Raw genomic sequence first — 14,581 nt, forward strand, 5'->3', positions numbered from 1 at the left:
AGCTAACGATCGTTTTTGGAAAATTACTTCTCGATGGTATGATGGAAAGCCGCAGGATACATCAAGATTCTAGAGGGAATGTACTAACGCTGTGCCTTTGCATGCTCCGTATGTAAACCGGGTTTTATGGTGTACGGGTGGTTCATCTGTAACTGTTGAGAAGGATACTTAATAGGCCACGCACAGTAGGATCAATTGAGAAAATTAAGGAACTACTTGGCAGTACACCAATCGACGGTATAGAGGACAAGAAGAATTGAAACAGGAAAATCCAAGAGATGTTTTTGCTGTCAAGGTATTCAGTGTGAAAAAATATTAGGTTTCTACAGTGGTAAATCTATCAGTTTGATATTGTGGCGGTGCCAAATAACTACCAACCCACATACCCAGAACAGAAAGCATATAAGTCTCTTGCTCTTAATCGAAGAGTCGATAGTGACATTCCATCTGTGTAAACGTTCGCATCTTCGCGGTCTGCAAGTAGCTCTTCAAGTGAGAGAGTTTGCAACTGTAGCATGTGCGACAAGATAAGTTGAGGATGAGAAAGTAATGTTTGGAAGTATGATTTCCAGATACTATAAGTACATTACAAAATATAGATAAAAAAACAAGAGACAGGAACACACTTGCGAGGTCATAGTGTTAGAGAAGAAGTATCCCAACTGGGTTTAAAGGGAAGCTGATCACTCGATTTCCGAGCAATAATATCTGAATCCTAGCTTTAGCGATTGATATTTCGAAGTAGATAATGAAAAGACATAAAAAATCAATCTCTATTGCAAAAATGAAGATATAAAAATACCAATTTTCGGAAAATAGCCAGCGGCAAGAAAGTGTGGATATATTTCCGATCATACTCACCTTGTCATTAAACTGCACCAATGGTTTAGTGGTAAAATCTGCGCTTCCCACTTCTAGCTTAGCGTCTAGTTGAGCCTGCGCAGGCCACGGGTTCGATTCCCGTTTGGTGCAATTCGCCTTTGCTTTCTTTTGCTTTTTGTTCCTCATTGTCTTTAAGAGGGAGGGCTTGGTTGGGGGTTTATTGGCGTCGTTGCGAATAGACTCTTTTTTAAGGTTTGCGGGTGATGTGGTTTGTGGCGGTGGGGTAATTGTGGCACGGTTGTGGAGGTGAATTGTTTTATGTTTTGTGTTTGGGACCCCACATTCTTGTTTCTTAGTTTGTGAGGTGGGGGTTATGTTGATATAAATAAAGAGTTGGCCGGAGAAGTTGAAAGAGTATAAGTGGGGTCTGATGAGATTTCGAGGAAGATTGTGAGTATTATGTGTATTAACTAACAGTTATTCTGTTTCTAGGCAAAGGGAGAAATAGAGAAATGCTAGAACAAAATAGCATATGAATGTATTGTTTTGGTTGAATCTCAAGGAGGTTCGGTATAAACAGTGGTGGTGATCTTATTTATGAGAGTTGATTGCAAGTTTGCTTTTGACAGAAAATGAGTTTGAAATCTATAAAGTAATAGAAATCATGTCCGTTCATTCACTTTGCGTTACCCTTCATGGAGAAATTATGACAAGACCTTGGCAACAATCCTAATAACTGATTTCCTAATTTTCGGGGGTTTTTTTTGTGATGGCTATTCTATATTCAATCGGAAAGATGTCACATCTGTTTCTAGGGAGAAGAGATCTGGTTCAAATTCTGTCTACAGGCAGTCAGCAAACCAAATTTGTGTCAACCATATTTTTTTATTTTTTGGCGGGGAATTTCTAGCATCAAAGTTGTGCACAGCAAGAGACTCTTCCCTGGGACTTCCCGCTTTTATGGTTTTTAGACTTGAATCTTGTCCGGCAAGAGATAGTTTTTGGTAAGACCTAGATATCTTGAGTCGAAAAAAAGATTGAATGTTGGAAATGCGGTGCAGCATCTTCTGATACCTACTGAGAGTATCAAATATTTTCAACTTTCAAGACAAGACGGAGCTCCAATGATAGTAGAACTCAAGACTAGATGAAAGTAGCTAGTGTCTATTCACTTTATGGACATAATGCTGAAGCCATCAAAGGATTATATGCAGCCATGCAGACTAGATATTTTCTTTTGGGGTACCATTTGTTGTGGTCGACTCTCCTGGCATATGCTATCCATAGACTTATCGCTCACACTGAAACTAGATTTTATTCGTCATTTATTCATCTATATGTTCATAAACAAATCTACCAAGAACATAATCACAGATACGTCTACCAATCTACTTCTTTTAATTTTGTTGAATGAAAGGTACAAGATCACTACATCCACACAGCCTAATATTGCTTCACTCAGACAAATCTTTTCTAGCCTTCAACATAAAGCAATTTCCAAAATTCCATTTTAGCTCCAATTTGACCCAGTAAATGAAGTCTCAAATGAAATATACAACGAAACCTTTTCAGCCTCCCTTCATTACACAATTGCCCAAAGCTAGAAGATTAAGAAGTCGGTATGGGGAGTTTTCATATGCTCTATTGTGCTCCTTTGAGATCCCAAGCTCATTTCCATCCCCTGGGCCTCGTATACCTATGCCCATACTCCTCCAACAAGCAACATGTAGTCAGTATCCTCAAGAAAAATAACATGATCACAAGCAGCAAAGTGTACATTGTACTAGAGTATATAGTACCTACTCATGGTGAAGGTATGTGTGATGTGCTCTTTTGGATCCGTTTATTAAATTCTTTTGTTTGGTGAAAAATTCTCGTATGATTATACTCTTTAGCAAATGAATAGATTTCCAGCAACCTTAATTTCGGGATACAAATCACTTTGCAGTATGAAGAAATAAATATGAAGTATAAAGAAAGAGAAACAATACTAAAGTGGATAATCAAGAGGCCCAAGTAGAAGTTTAAATCATAGAACTTGTGTGAAAATTCATTCTTTCTTACTCCGCCATACCTCACAGCTTTATAGTTCAGCTTACGCTCTACTCTCCCATCAAATAAATCAGATATCCGGCATGGTGTAGTGGCTAGCATTTCCGCCTCTCATTCGAGTTCATTAGCTCAAATCAGGTCGCGGGAGACCGGGGTTCAATTCCCCGTACCGGAAGCTGCTTTTTAAGTGGTTCCCCTTTTTGAAGGGGGGGGGGGTTGAAGAAATTTTGCAGAGATTTAACCTTAAGCGAGAGGGGTGGTTTGTTGGTTAACACCTCACTATCCACTATATATAAAAAGTTTTCTTAGTTTACGACTATCTTTTAAGCTGATGGAATATTTCAAGAACAGTAAATATAGCTGTATATCTAAATTGAAACAAGTACTAGTACATTTTAAACTAATTCTCCCGAAAAAGGAATGCCCGACTTATTATTATCTGTGAAACAGCCTCGGGAATTTCAAGTTCCAAATCACGGAACACAGAACTAATACCAATACCAAAGCACATGCTTTCGTTGCATGTCTGAATCTGATCCAAATGAAATGATTTCTGGGACTATCCCTCCTCAAGCACCAAACTAGCTATTCTTCAAGAATAGGTTTTATTCTGTATAAAACAACGTGCTATCTATCCCAATCATATTAGTATCCTAACATCTCCTCAGAACTACAAGCCACTTTCTATACACATCTAAAAAACTATACAATTATATATCAATTTAACTTTTTCGCTTAACATTGGAAAAGGGGGATTTTGTTGCGCATCTGAATAGTCGGAAACTCTAGTTAGGACTCCGTTTATTACGCATCTCAAAAGGTTGAATATTAATTAATTTTCGATCATGTTCTGGAAAAGGATTTGTTACGTACATAGATTTTGCATATTATCTAGAATAATCCGAATCTACATCTCTTCTCCCTCCTTCCGTATTTTGATTCCTACCTCCTAGTTCTAACTCTCAAAATCCAAGATATATCTTTTGAGCTCCCCTACTTCCCTCAATCCTTTACTTAAGTAACCTAGAGTATAGCCACAGGAAAATAAATGTCATTGCAAGAGTCTTTCCTACATCTCAAAAAGCCAACAATTAATTTTTCGTACAAGCACAACAAATGAACTCTTGTGACAGTCTAAGATTTAACTTCCTATCAATAATCCTACGAACATATACTAGATAGGTAGCCCAATTTTTCACAATGTCTAAACCATGCCGTCCCCATAACTATCTCTGAAACCTGAACCTCAGCATTTACAAATGCACATACACCCACTTCGAACATTTCCACTCATGTTCAAAGGACAACAACAAACAGCACACTCATGCACCAACCTCAACAATCAAGACTGTGAGCAAGAAAAAAGTAAACTAGAAAAAAAGTCGAAGAAAAAAACATACAACAGTAGGGATTCGCTGGTGGTCACCCACCCAACTACTAATCTACCGATCTGAAGCTTGTGTATGGCAGAGCGGACGGGATGCCCAATTCTCTTCAGTCTATGGTCGTATGTGACAATTCTTCACTAGAATTGAAATATAAACCCTAATTCACCTGCACGCAGACGTAATCTTACATCACAACCTCAAGTTCCTCCCTCAAAAATCTCATTGCATGAAACACAATAGAAATCAGCGAAGGAATCACGGGCAAAAGCTAAATGTAAACAATTGAAGTATATAGGTAGGTAATTCATTCGATTAGTTCGGGTATGTACTATATATGAAACTTACCAAGTGCCACATCTATCAAGTGTCGTTCATCGTCATTCGTCATTTGACTCTAAAACCCCTATCAGATCACTGTACCAGTCAGGCCGTAATAAAGAAATAAGAGGACCTGGGGATAGTCACGATTGAAATCTGGAAATAAGGTAGGTAAGCCCCGTTACTAGGAACAAGCTTCTATAATTAAACAATACATAGTGTAGAGGTTCAACACCATGCATCGACGTTTCGATCCAAAGCATCTCCTCCTTACACTCGCAGAGCGATGCCGGAATTTATTATTCATGTACGTAGATTGCTTTGGCATTGGTAAGTATTAGTGGAAAGCAATGTAGCTGTCACATAATTAACAACATTAAAACTTCATGCTGTATCAATTTATTCTCCATCTAACTAAAGTGTACTATCGTCAGACTCGAGCATGTATGCCAAAAAAACAGTGATAATGAATGAACTTTGTGTACAGTAACGGTCCCTATGTGCAATCAGTGGAATAATAGGCAGGGGGTTAGGCTTGTGAAGCTCCTGCATAAAGAAATCAGCAATGTTCTCGAACGTATGCCTGAGATGCTCAAATCGAGTTTCAAGTCCGGAACATCTTGAATACTTGAATTACGTATTGAAATAACGATGTGGTTGCTGCTTCGGTAGTCACAATGTCGGTGACATTTTCGAAGGTATGTATGCCTATCGCATGGAGATTTCTGTGATAAAAATCTACTCAATATTAGTCTTGTCATACAAAAGAGGAGAGTACCTCTTACCAGATACGAGCCTAATACAAATGGGATGTAGGCCATAATTAGCATCTCAAATAGCCTTTGTGCGAGAGAACAAACTGCTGTAGACTGCATCCACAACAGGAGTAGCGCTAATCATTCGTCCACCAAAATATCTGCCATTTAGACCCTTGATAGCATTCTCCCCTCCTTGTACTCGATCGAATTTGAGATAAATATCTCCTTGGGAGTTCGGATCTAAAGCAATGTGAACAACGTGGCCATATTTTTCTTCCGCTTCTGCGCGGACATCATCCTCAAGTTCTTTTTCCCAATTCTCACCGTCCTCTCTGTGAATTTGATTAGCAATGGGTTGACGTAAGGTAATGTATTACTAACTCTGTAGGATCGAACATGTTCTTGAGTACAACACAGCGGCTAGCCATGTTAACGTTGACTGGTAAAGCTTTGGTCTCTGTTTTAGGTTTTGATACTTCTCGTCTTTCGTGGTTCGCCGCAGTCGTGGTATCATCTGTTCTGGCGAGTTTTCTCATCAATGCATCTCGACTATAATTGTTGAAGTTTACGCCGCCAACGTCAGTGTCGTCCAAAGCACTAGCACCACCCGCACCTTTATCATTATCACGACCACCAGCACGATCGAAATTGCTGCCACCAGCAGCGGTAGGACCACGCCCGCCGGCGCCGGAAAATGCGGAACCCTGGAATTGTTGTTGGTGGCTTTGGCCATGAAATCTTTGTAGAAGACTGGCGGTAGATTCAGGAGTGAACTTATCGTTTCCAAGACCAACACGGATTGGTCTACCAGCAAGATCGAATCCATTCATCTTCTCCAACGCTTCTCTAGCTTGATTTGGATCACGGAATCTATTGTAGTCGTTAGTATAGCTACACAACCTTTCATAGAAAAAGCTTACTGGACAAATCCATAACCCCGACTCCGTCCCTGCTCTTCTTTTTGCAACTGGACAAATTCGAGCTCACCAAATGGCTCAAACACATTCTGTAGATCGGCTTCAGTGATGCTGAAATGTATATTACCCACATATAGTCGATGGAATGGAATTTGATTAGGGTTACTGGTGGTAGCCTCTGGATTGCGAACTTGTCGATTCTTCTCAGCCTCAGTGAGCTGTGCAATAATTGGGATTCCTAGGAGTCTCTGTCCAGTGAGTTGAATAGCGGCAGGAACTGATTCTTCGTTTTTAAACTCAACGTAACCAACACTGTGCGAAATTAATAAAAGAGCCATTTAAAAGAATTGCGAACTAAATAACTTACCCTTTAGATCTGCCACTGACTCTGTCCTTCACAATCTGCGCCTCCTTGACGGGGCCAACCTTTTCAAAGAATGCTATGAGTTCTTTAGTTCTGAGACGAGCTGCTAGTTGTTGTACAAAAACGGTGCGCCTGTCCCGTTCATCTTCAGTCAAGGGAGGTGTGCCTTCTCGTTTAGGACTTCTAGGTCGGCGTTCTTCACGAGGCTTGTCTGCCTCATCGCGATCACGGCGGTCGCCTCGTGGACGGTAATATCTATCAGGACTTCTAGTTCGTGAGCGTTGACGACCACCAGCCCTACCTCCCCTATAATAATCTCCATCCCTGCGGCCGTTTTCTTCAGGGGTATCTCTCCGGCGACGTGGGTGTCGACGATTATCATCCCGACTCCTGCTTCTGCGCCTACCCTTTGCGCTTCCATTCTCACTTATTGGGGTTGAAGTGCCGTCTTTCTCGTTTCTGTCTCTGCTGCGAGCTCGACGTTTTCGATCTCTGTCGCGATCTCTGCTATCATCGCGAATTCTATCACGGTCGCGTCTTTCACTGCGTTCACCCTTGTGGCGATCATCAGATTCTTTAATCTTAGCAGATCCATTTTGCTCGACAGGAGTAGCAGCTGCGGTTGAATCCAAGAGGGCTTCAACATCTAAGGCGGACATGGTGAAGGTTGTTACTCGCCTGAGAGTGGATAAATTATGGTTTCGATGTTATTGTTCAATCTTTTGTTCCGAAAATCAGACCTGGTAATTTAGAAAGATTCGATTTGATAGCTAAAATGCCCTTGGAGCGTTACAGAATGATGGATATTAATCAGAAGTAGAATTATCGTCTTGTGCAAGTTAAAGTGGCTGGTGGGTGGGAAAATATGAAATATTAGTCAGTTGCTTATTAGTTTGGGCATCACACCACGTGTTTGGCCAACATTGATGGTATAGGACGATAGAACGATGCTTGCCGAGGTCCATGAAGTTTCGTTCATAATCAATTTTTGGGGTAAATTGTACAAGAATTTATTACTAGTCGTCAATTATAGGTATTTATGATGTATTTTCTTTATCGAAAGTAAAAGTGTACATTAGGGTATTAAAAAGGCTACGAAACTACAATTTCTCTCAAAGTGGCCGGCCTGCTTCCTCTGTTCAACCTCCTCCATGAGACACCAAGACCAGAATGCCTTTGATATATCTATATCGTGAAATCATTTTAAAACATACCATTATTTCCTAGCTTGGTCGCATCATCTTCACTTCAAAGTGTCTTCGGCGCAGGTGCAAGTTGTGTTCCAAAGATACAATCCCAAAATCGACTTGTAACACCGAATCCGTTTTCATAATCCATGAAGTGATGTTGAAGATGCCACTTCTTCAATTGTCTCCAGTAAGAAGGTAATGTGCGATGGTGAAGGAAGTAATGAGTCAAATCATAACAGATGTACCCGAAGATTCCTCCGCAGAATACTGCCGTAGCCACATACCAGTCCCAGTAAAAGACGGTGTGAGCGAGTTTCCAGAAAGGAGTCGCTAACACGACGAAGAGAGTGGGCGGCATAACTAATCGGTATTTGTCCATTGGTAAATAGTGATGGATACCATGGAGTAAGAAATGAAGAGTGAGTGCTACTCGATTGTCTGGAAGCCATCTAGAGATGCAAGTTAGCTTGGTGATTCATTGCTGAGTCTATAAGGGAATATGCATACTTATCGAGATGGAAGAGGAATCGATGCATAATATATTCGACCAAGGTCCAAAGGAAAAGACCAAGAAACCAGTATGCTGCTTCTCCAGCGATGTTATTGAATCCCTCGCTGGCAAGATATGTACCGTAGGCCACGGATGGAACCCAAATAATCGGCACAACCCACCAAGCTGTCTTTGATAGAGGTTCGAGGAAGTTTCCGAATAAAGGTGCCGATTCTCCTCCCTTGTAATGACGAGGTCGATGGACCTGGTCAAGATAAAATTCTTTGCTGAAACCACCATACCAAATTTGCATTAACAATGGTTTGTTCAGGTCAAGGAATTTGTGTTTTTTATAATCCTCTACGAGATCCGTCTCTTTGCTCAAGTCTTCTGCCGTTGACATGCCAGTACTGGCATAAACCGGCAGAGAGTTTGCAGATCCATTCTCTTTCAATTCCTTCAGGCCTTCCTTTGTTGGCGGGAGTGGAAGGATGGTATCTGGTTTTGTACTTTTGGTAGCTATATCTATGACCTTGTTTGTAGCAACGAATCCGATGAAAGAATCCTCGAGAACCTCATAAGCGGCTTCAGAATGAGTATGCGAGAGCTCGTCCTTCAATATATCCGTCACGTCCTTGCCGGCGTACTCTAATACCAATTCACCTCCGCCCGGATGGCTGTCAAGGAAATCTGTAACATCAAAGACCCTGGTACCCATTGTGACATAGCAACTCTCTGCAGAATCATGAGAGGCGACCTCAGCCTGAGTGAGAGTAGGAAGCGTTCGAGAAGGAGACATAATTAGCGATTATATCAGATGGTATGCGTATATAATTAAAGAATGCGAACCGTGAAAGTTTTGATTTAAGAACTGTAGTATGGGGTGATTCGATATTTGTAGCTAGTTTGGGAGGCAAATTGGCAAGGAAATAAAATCGAATCGGGCACGGTCGTAAACAGAGGGCGGAAGGGCCGGACAATAGAGCGGTGGAGGGAGTTGTCCGTACAGGTATATATTTTTGGTGGAGCCACCAATTAACTGTCTTTCAGATGCGTGGATGTGAATTCTAAGTAACAATAAGTTGCCAACTAAGTTGCAACTTTGTAGCTTGTAACTTAGAAAGGGGTCAGACGAACTGAGATGGTTTCGTCAAAAACACATGATTCTCTTTTCTATGAGTGGATTTGGAATGGTAAAGATAAAGGTCGTATTTGACTAAAACAATCAGCAAGTTAGTTCAGAGATATCAGAGATAATAAATTTGGAGACACCGATCTTCAGGAACTTGCAGAAATCTTAATTTGATTCTTGCTTATTAACATTAGTCACGTGTAGACCAAGCAATCAGTCGCTGATCACAGTCACATGATGGCGGGGTTTTGCTTTCTTCAAGTCGTCAGATGTGTGGCTCAGTCAATGTTGTAATTCCTACCTATTCATCACCTTGCAATCTTTTGTATCCTTATATCAATACTTTCCTCTACCGCCTCTACGAAATATACGAAAGCGTAGCACAGCTTGAAGATAACTCCAAAATATAAAATGGCTTTCTTAACGCCCAACACTGGGTCGTTTTTACTCATAGCATGCATCTTGCTCATTGTTCTCCCTGGCCCAGCAGCAGCATTTGGTGCTGGTAACATCCCCAGTATATCTAATATTGAGGGCAAAAACTTTCGTCATGGTGATATCGAGGATATGCTTAAAACTGTTGCTTTCATTAAGGGTCATAAGTGGACTAGCATGATGATTAAGAGGGTTTACTTTGGTAACTGGTTACGAGATTATTCTCAAGCAGTTGATGTGGGAAGTTTGAAAGGAGTGTCAGCACCTACTATTCGTATTTTGGTATGTAAACAAAACATCCCTTGTCATTTATATGCTTGCTCATTGTTCGGACATAGGTTTGGGTTTTGAGTTTCTTGTCTTTTGGTTATGCTACTGCAGAATTTGAGGTCACAGAAGAACGTCTTGGCGTTTATAGACCCGAAGAGCACATCGACAACCCCAAAGGTTATGCTGATAATCAGGATGCAAGAACCTTCGACCCTAGGCTTCGTGGTCCTATTAACCCAGTGGAACTAGAGATCGACCCAAATACAGGCATGAAGAATTATATTGCGAATGAAAGTGGGGGTTGGGCTACCAGTGCTGGCTATGTCAAATTCAGCTTTGCAAGAAGTATCCACTTTGGTAGACTGTATACCAGCGGTTCGCATGGTAAAGGCAAAGAGGAAGATCTATGTGAAGCCCTTCGATGTCTTGGACAAGCCCTACACTGCATGGAAGACTTTGGAGCGCATACAAATTATTGCGAGTTAGCCTTGAGAGAATTAGGGTATCGTGATGTATTTCCACATTGTGGTGCCAATGCGGAGATTAACATTCGTGGTCACCATGTTTATCCTCTAGTTACAGGCACATTTGGAGCGGTTGATTTCCTGCACTCTGTTCTTGGTGAAGCAAATGATCATTTTACCCAAACCGAAGTCGAAGAAATGGATCTTGCTCTAGGTGGAGCGCAAAAGGCTCAACAAAGTGGCGGGGGCGACGGTCAGCGTGGTTTATTTGGATCTGGAAGTAGTGGCACAGACTTTGTGGGCCTTCTTTCTCAGATTCCTGGTATGGGAGGTGGATTAGCAAGTACAGCACGAGATCTTCAAGCTCAATCAGCTGCTCAAGAATACCAAAACTCCAATCAACTGACCAGAGCTGACGGAAACACTTTTAATGCTCCGCCTGGCTCTACAGGTGGCCCCCCAGGTCCGGGTGTTCCAGGAATGAGCCCCGATTTCGATCCCGTCGCAACTGCGAAAAAGATTTATCCTATTCTCGAATTTAGAGATAAGATTGTGAGAGCAATTAACAATACAATTGCTAAAATCCCCGGTCTTGAATCATTGGTCGAGAAGATCAGTGAGACCTTGACTGTGTTTATCCTATCTTTACTCGCACCATTTGTTCGACCTATCATCGATGCTGTGTCTGATAGTTTGAGAAAGGGGTCTAGTACAGTTGTCGAAGCCAGCGCAAACTCTCAATTTGAGCCATGGAACGACCCACATTGCACTGACCCAACTCACTCTATGCTTTCCAAGGATCATTTTTCTAATGTCTTGAATTCATGTGCTGGGAGAGTGGCTTCCACTATCTTGCAATACGTAACACCGTAAGATTTCTTCCTGTAGTTGTAATAGAATTACTAACCTTCTTTAGTCGTATACTATTCGCCTGGCAAAACCCAGGCGTCCCCGTTGATGAGGTCATGAATGATATTCTACGCACCTTCCATCACCCGGCTCTGCGCGATGAACATGTTGAAATCCAAAAGAAAATGTTCGATACTGTGAAAAGCTGGGTGAAAGAACAGCCAAATGCCCAAAGTTTAAACCATGTCCTTGGTTCAGAATCCGTGAAGGCTGGTAGAAACCACACTGGCTCAGAACAACACGACCATAATCATGGTGCGCTAGGTGGTCATGGTAAAACCTCAGGATCTATCTGGTCAGAAATTAAAACTAGGGATCTAGGAGCAATGGAGGGATTGGATACGAAACCATCATACATAAACCCTTCCGCAATTCCAGGTTCCCCGGGAAAACACATCGTCCCAAATTACGGATATGGAAACACAGGTCCTACTCAACAAACTCAAGGTGGGAATGCCTATCTCGAGCCAAGTTATCAACAGCCAGGTGGATATGCGTCTCAACAACCTCCATACCAACAATATGGAGGCTATGAACAACAACAGCAGCAGCAACCATATAGTCAACAATATGGAGGTGCCCAACCTAACAGCTACGAACAAGGCCCTCCACCGGGAGAGCAATGGAATCAAGGTCCTCCACCTTCCGGTCAATGGGGTCAACAGGGACCACCTCCCCCGGATCCATGGGGTCGAGATGCTCCTCAAACTCAATATCAATCTCAGCATGGATACCAAGACCAGCAATATCCACCTCAGCAACCTCCTTATGGTGGACAAGGTGGGTATCAGTATCCACCAGGTGGTAGTGGATATGGGGGCTACTAATACGGCGGCTGATGATTTCATTTGGTATGTTTGGTGTGGTTTGGTTCTCAATGCAATTTAACTGGTTGGCGGCAAATTACGTGCACGGGAAATGGTGATAAAGGGTATGGATGGTGGGAAATTCGAGATTCAAAGGGGGTTTGAATATGCATTACGGGCTATGATTGGATAAATAATCCCAGATAGTCAGCTAGCTACATGATGATTCACAATGGGTATATGAAAAACCTAGTTGTCATGGGAGAATACACAAGTTGATTTTCACGGTTCTGATTTTAGCTCTTGAGTTCTCATCATCTGTGAAAGATCATATACTGAGACTTAGAGGCATAAGGATTGACTATGTGCGGTGGGGAATGAGCAACGAAAGAGTCATAGCAATCGGTAAGTAGACTGTAAATGTGATTTCTCTTCGCCCTAGATTCTATTCATTCATTAGCGTGTCCAGTCAATAGATTTGGTAAGTCTTGTGTACTTTTTAATGGGTAATGAGTATGAGTGACATAGATTGCAAATAATGTAATACTTACTTAATGTTCTATTGTTTGAAAAGAGGGAGTAGAAAGATCGAAGATGGGTGTGAGGATGGGTTAACAGTGGAAGTTTTCTGTATTATATTTTTCGATCCCATTATATTATAATATATGTGGGATAGTGTTGACCTCCTGGGATCTTGGCAGCATATGCATATATATTGCATGATGCATATAAGGAGCAAACAAAACTCAACTTTTAATTCATTCTTTCCTTTTTGGTATACTGTTTGTTTGCTTTCAATATCTTGATTTCAAAGCACTTTAATTCCGAAGGCCGAATACCTAACCCTATTCCTTCATTTTTTGAATATATACTCACAGCTTAACTGCTTAGCTAGAGAATCAATCAATTCAATCTGATGCTCTTTCTGGTCTCAAGAAACCCAATAGATAGTGATTGGTGGCTTTATGAGTATATCATGGGAGTGGTGAAGAGTGGAAGATTATATGGTAATTTTTTAGAATTATAAGAGCTAGAGTTCACAACAGAGAATTGCCAGTTTGCTAGTAAGAGTCGAAGTAATAATTAACTTGATTCTGATTTTGACTTTTCGTAGAATTGACTTATTGTTGTTTTGATAGCTAACTGATCGAGTGATTGTATTTGGTACTACATTTGACATTATATTCTAGGTCCAAACTCCAAGAAAATCTGTGATCACGGTAAATTATTTCAAGATCATATACCCATTTTCTTCCAGTCACTTACGTCTCCAAAGATCTTGGGCTCCTGCCTCTCCCTGAGTCCAATACACTGGTGCTGTCACCTCCACTTCCTCTGAGGATTATAGGATGTAGTCATTATATTTTATTTTTATTTCCTAAACTGTTAAAAGGAATGACCTTACACAGGGAATAGTGGGAAGCTGATAGGGCAGAACTGAGGCTATATTGGTCTTGTATATGAATCACTCATTATCTAAGTTCTACGGAAGTGCGAAGCTCTCCTACAGAGAGCTTCTCAATCTAGTCCTAATAGGACTAGTGCCCTGTGCACGTGCTACGCAGGAACCATTCACTTTAACATAGACCTCAATAATTGATTCAGCCTTACAGATAGTACGTTCCTCAAATCCTAATACTGCACCTGGTTTCATATGTGTATTCAAAAAACATGATTTTGACTACCTCATGAAAAACATCTAATTATTATTTCATGTTTCAATTCATACATGTGACCAAAAGGGTGTTTATAGAAGAGCACCTGTAGATGGGGATAGCTACTCTATATATACACAAATGAATGGCCTAGCCGCAATGGCTAGGCAAAAAGAAGTCATATTTATCCCTTTAATGATCTTACTTTATCGATAACCATTGATACCTAGTACTTGTCCGGATCTGATCCTCAGGCCACCTAAATCGTATACTAATCCCGAGTAATCGTATCATGTGTGGATATGGTTAGTGTACCTGAGGTTTCTTATATAATAAGGGTGGAAGGAAAGCAGGGGTTTCCGTCAAAATGTACATATTTTATAATTATTTCTATAAATATTAATATAAAGTCAATTGAAAATGAAACGAGTAAAAATTAGACTTTTTCAGTGCAAATACACGAAATGGTCCTTATTTTGTCTAGTACTATATATTAATCGAATTAAAGATGAATTAATTCAGACAAAATAACAGTTGGATCTCTTTGGTGGCACGTTGAGGCAATCATAATCATATTTTTGGACATAAATTATGAACTTGGGTATAATGTA

At 40.9% G+C, this 14,581-nt stretch overlaps 3 protein-coding genes and 2 non-coding genes across 5 annotated transcripts; 3 read left to right on the top strand and 2 right to left on the bottom strand.

Annotated features, from left to right (window-relative positions):
• Positions 1–875: 875 nt before the first annotated feature.
• On the top strand, positions 876–972 carry SS1G_14633. The gene has a single exon. It is a non-coding gene; the product is annotated as a tRNA-Gly (tRNA).
• Positions 973–2,951: 1,979 nt separating this feature from the next.
• On the top strand, positions 2,952–3,049 carry SS1G_14690. The gene has a single exon. It is a non-coding gene; the product is annotated as a tRNA-Glu (tRNA).
• A 2,362-nt stretch (positions 3,050–5,411) lies between these two features.
• SS1G_00444 (hypothetical protein) lies at positions 5,412–7,278 on the bottom strand (the record flags this gene model as incomplete). The annotated part of the gene is made up of 4 exons (XM_001598306.1): positions 5,412–5,670; positions 5,720–6,208; positions 6,259–6,567; positions 6,623–7,278. The coding sequence occupies 4 exons, from the start codon at positions 7,276–7,278 to the stop codon at positions 5,412–5,414; spliced, it is 1,713 nt and encodes a 570-aa protein (XP_001598356.1).
• Positions 7,279–7,867: 589 nt separating this feature from the next.
• SS1G_00445 (hypothetical protein) lies at positions 7,868–9,098 on the bottom strand (the record flags this gene model as incomplete). Its single annotated transcript, XM_001598307.1, has 2 exons — positions 7,868–8,258; positions 8,317–9,098. The coding sequence occupies 2 exons, from the start codon at positions 9,096–9,098 to the stop codon at positions 7,868–7,870; spliced, it is 1,173 nt and encodes a 390-aa protein (XP_001598357.1).
• Positions 9,099–9,842: 744 nt separating this feature from the next.
• Positions 9,843–12,336, top strand: SS1G_00446 (hypothetical protein; the record flags this gene model as incomplete). The annotated part of the gene is made up of 3 exons (XM_001598308.1): positions 9,843–10,148; positions 10,205–11,469; positions 11,517–12,336. 3 exons carry the CDS (start codon positions 9,843–9,845, stop codon positions 12,334–12,336), a joined length of 2,391 nt encoding a protein of 796 aa, XP_001598358.1.
• Positions 12,337–14,581: the final 2,245 nt, after the last annotated feature.

Source organism: Sclerotinia sclerotiorum, genomic scaffold (assembly GCF_000146945.2).
Source record: "Sclerotinia sclerotiorum 1980 UF-70 scaffold_1 genomic scaffold, whole genome shotgun sequence".
NCBI classification, from domain to species: Eukaryota; Fungi; Ascomycota; class Leotiomycetes; order Helotiales; family Sclerotiniaceae; genus Sclerotinia; species Sclerotinia sclerotiorum.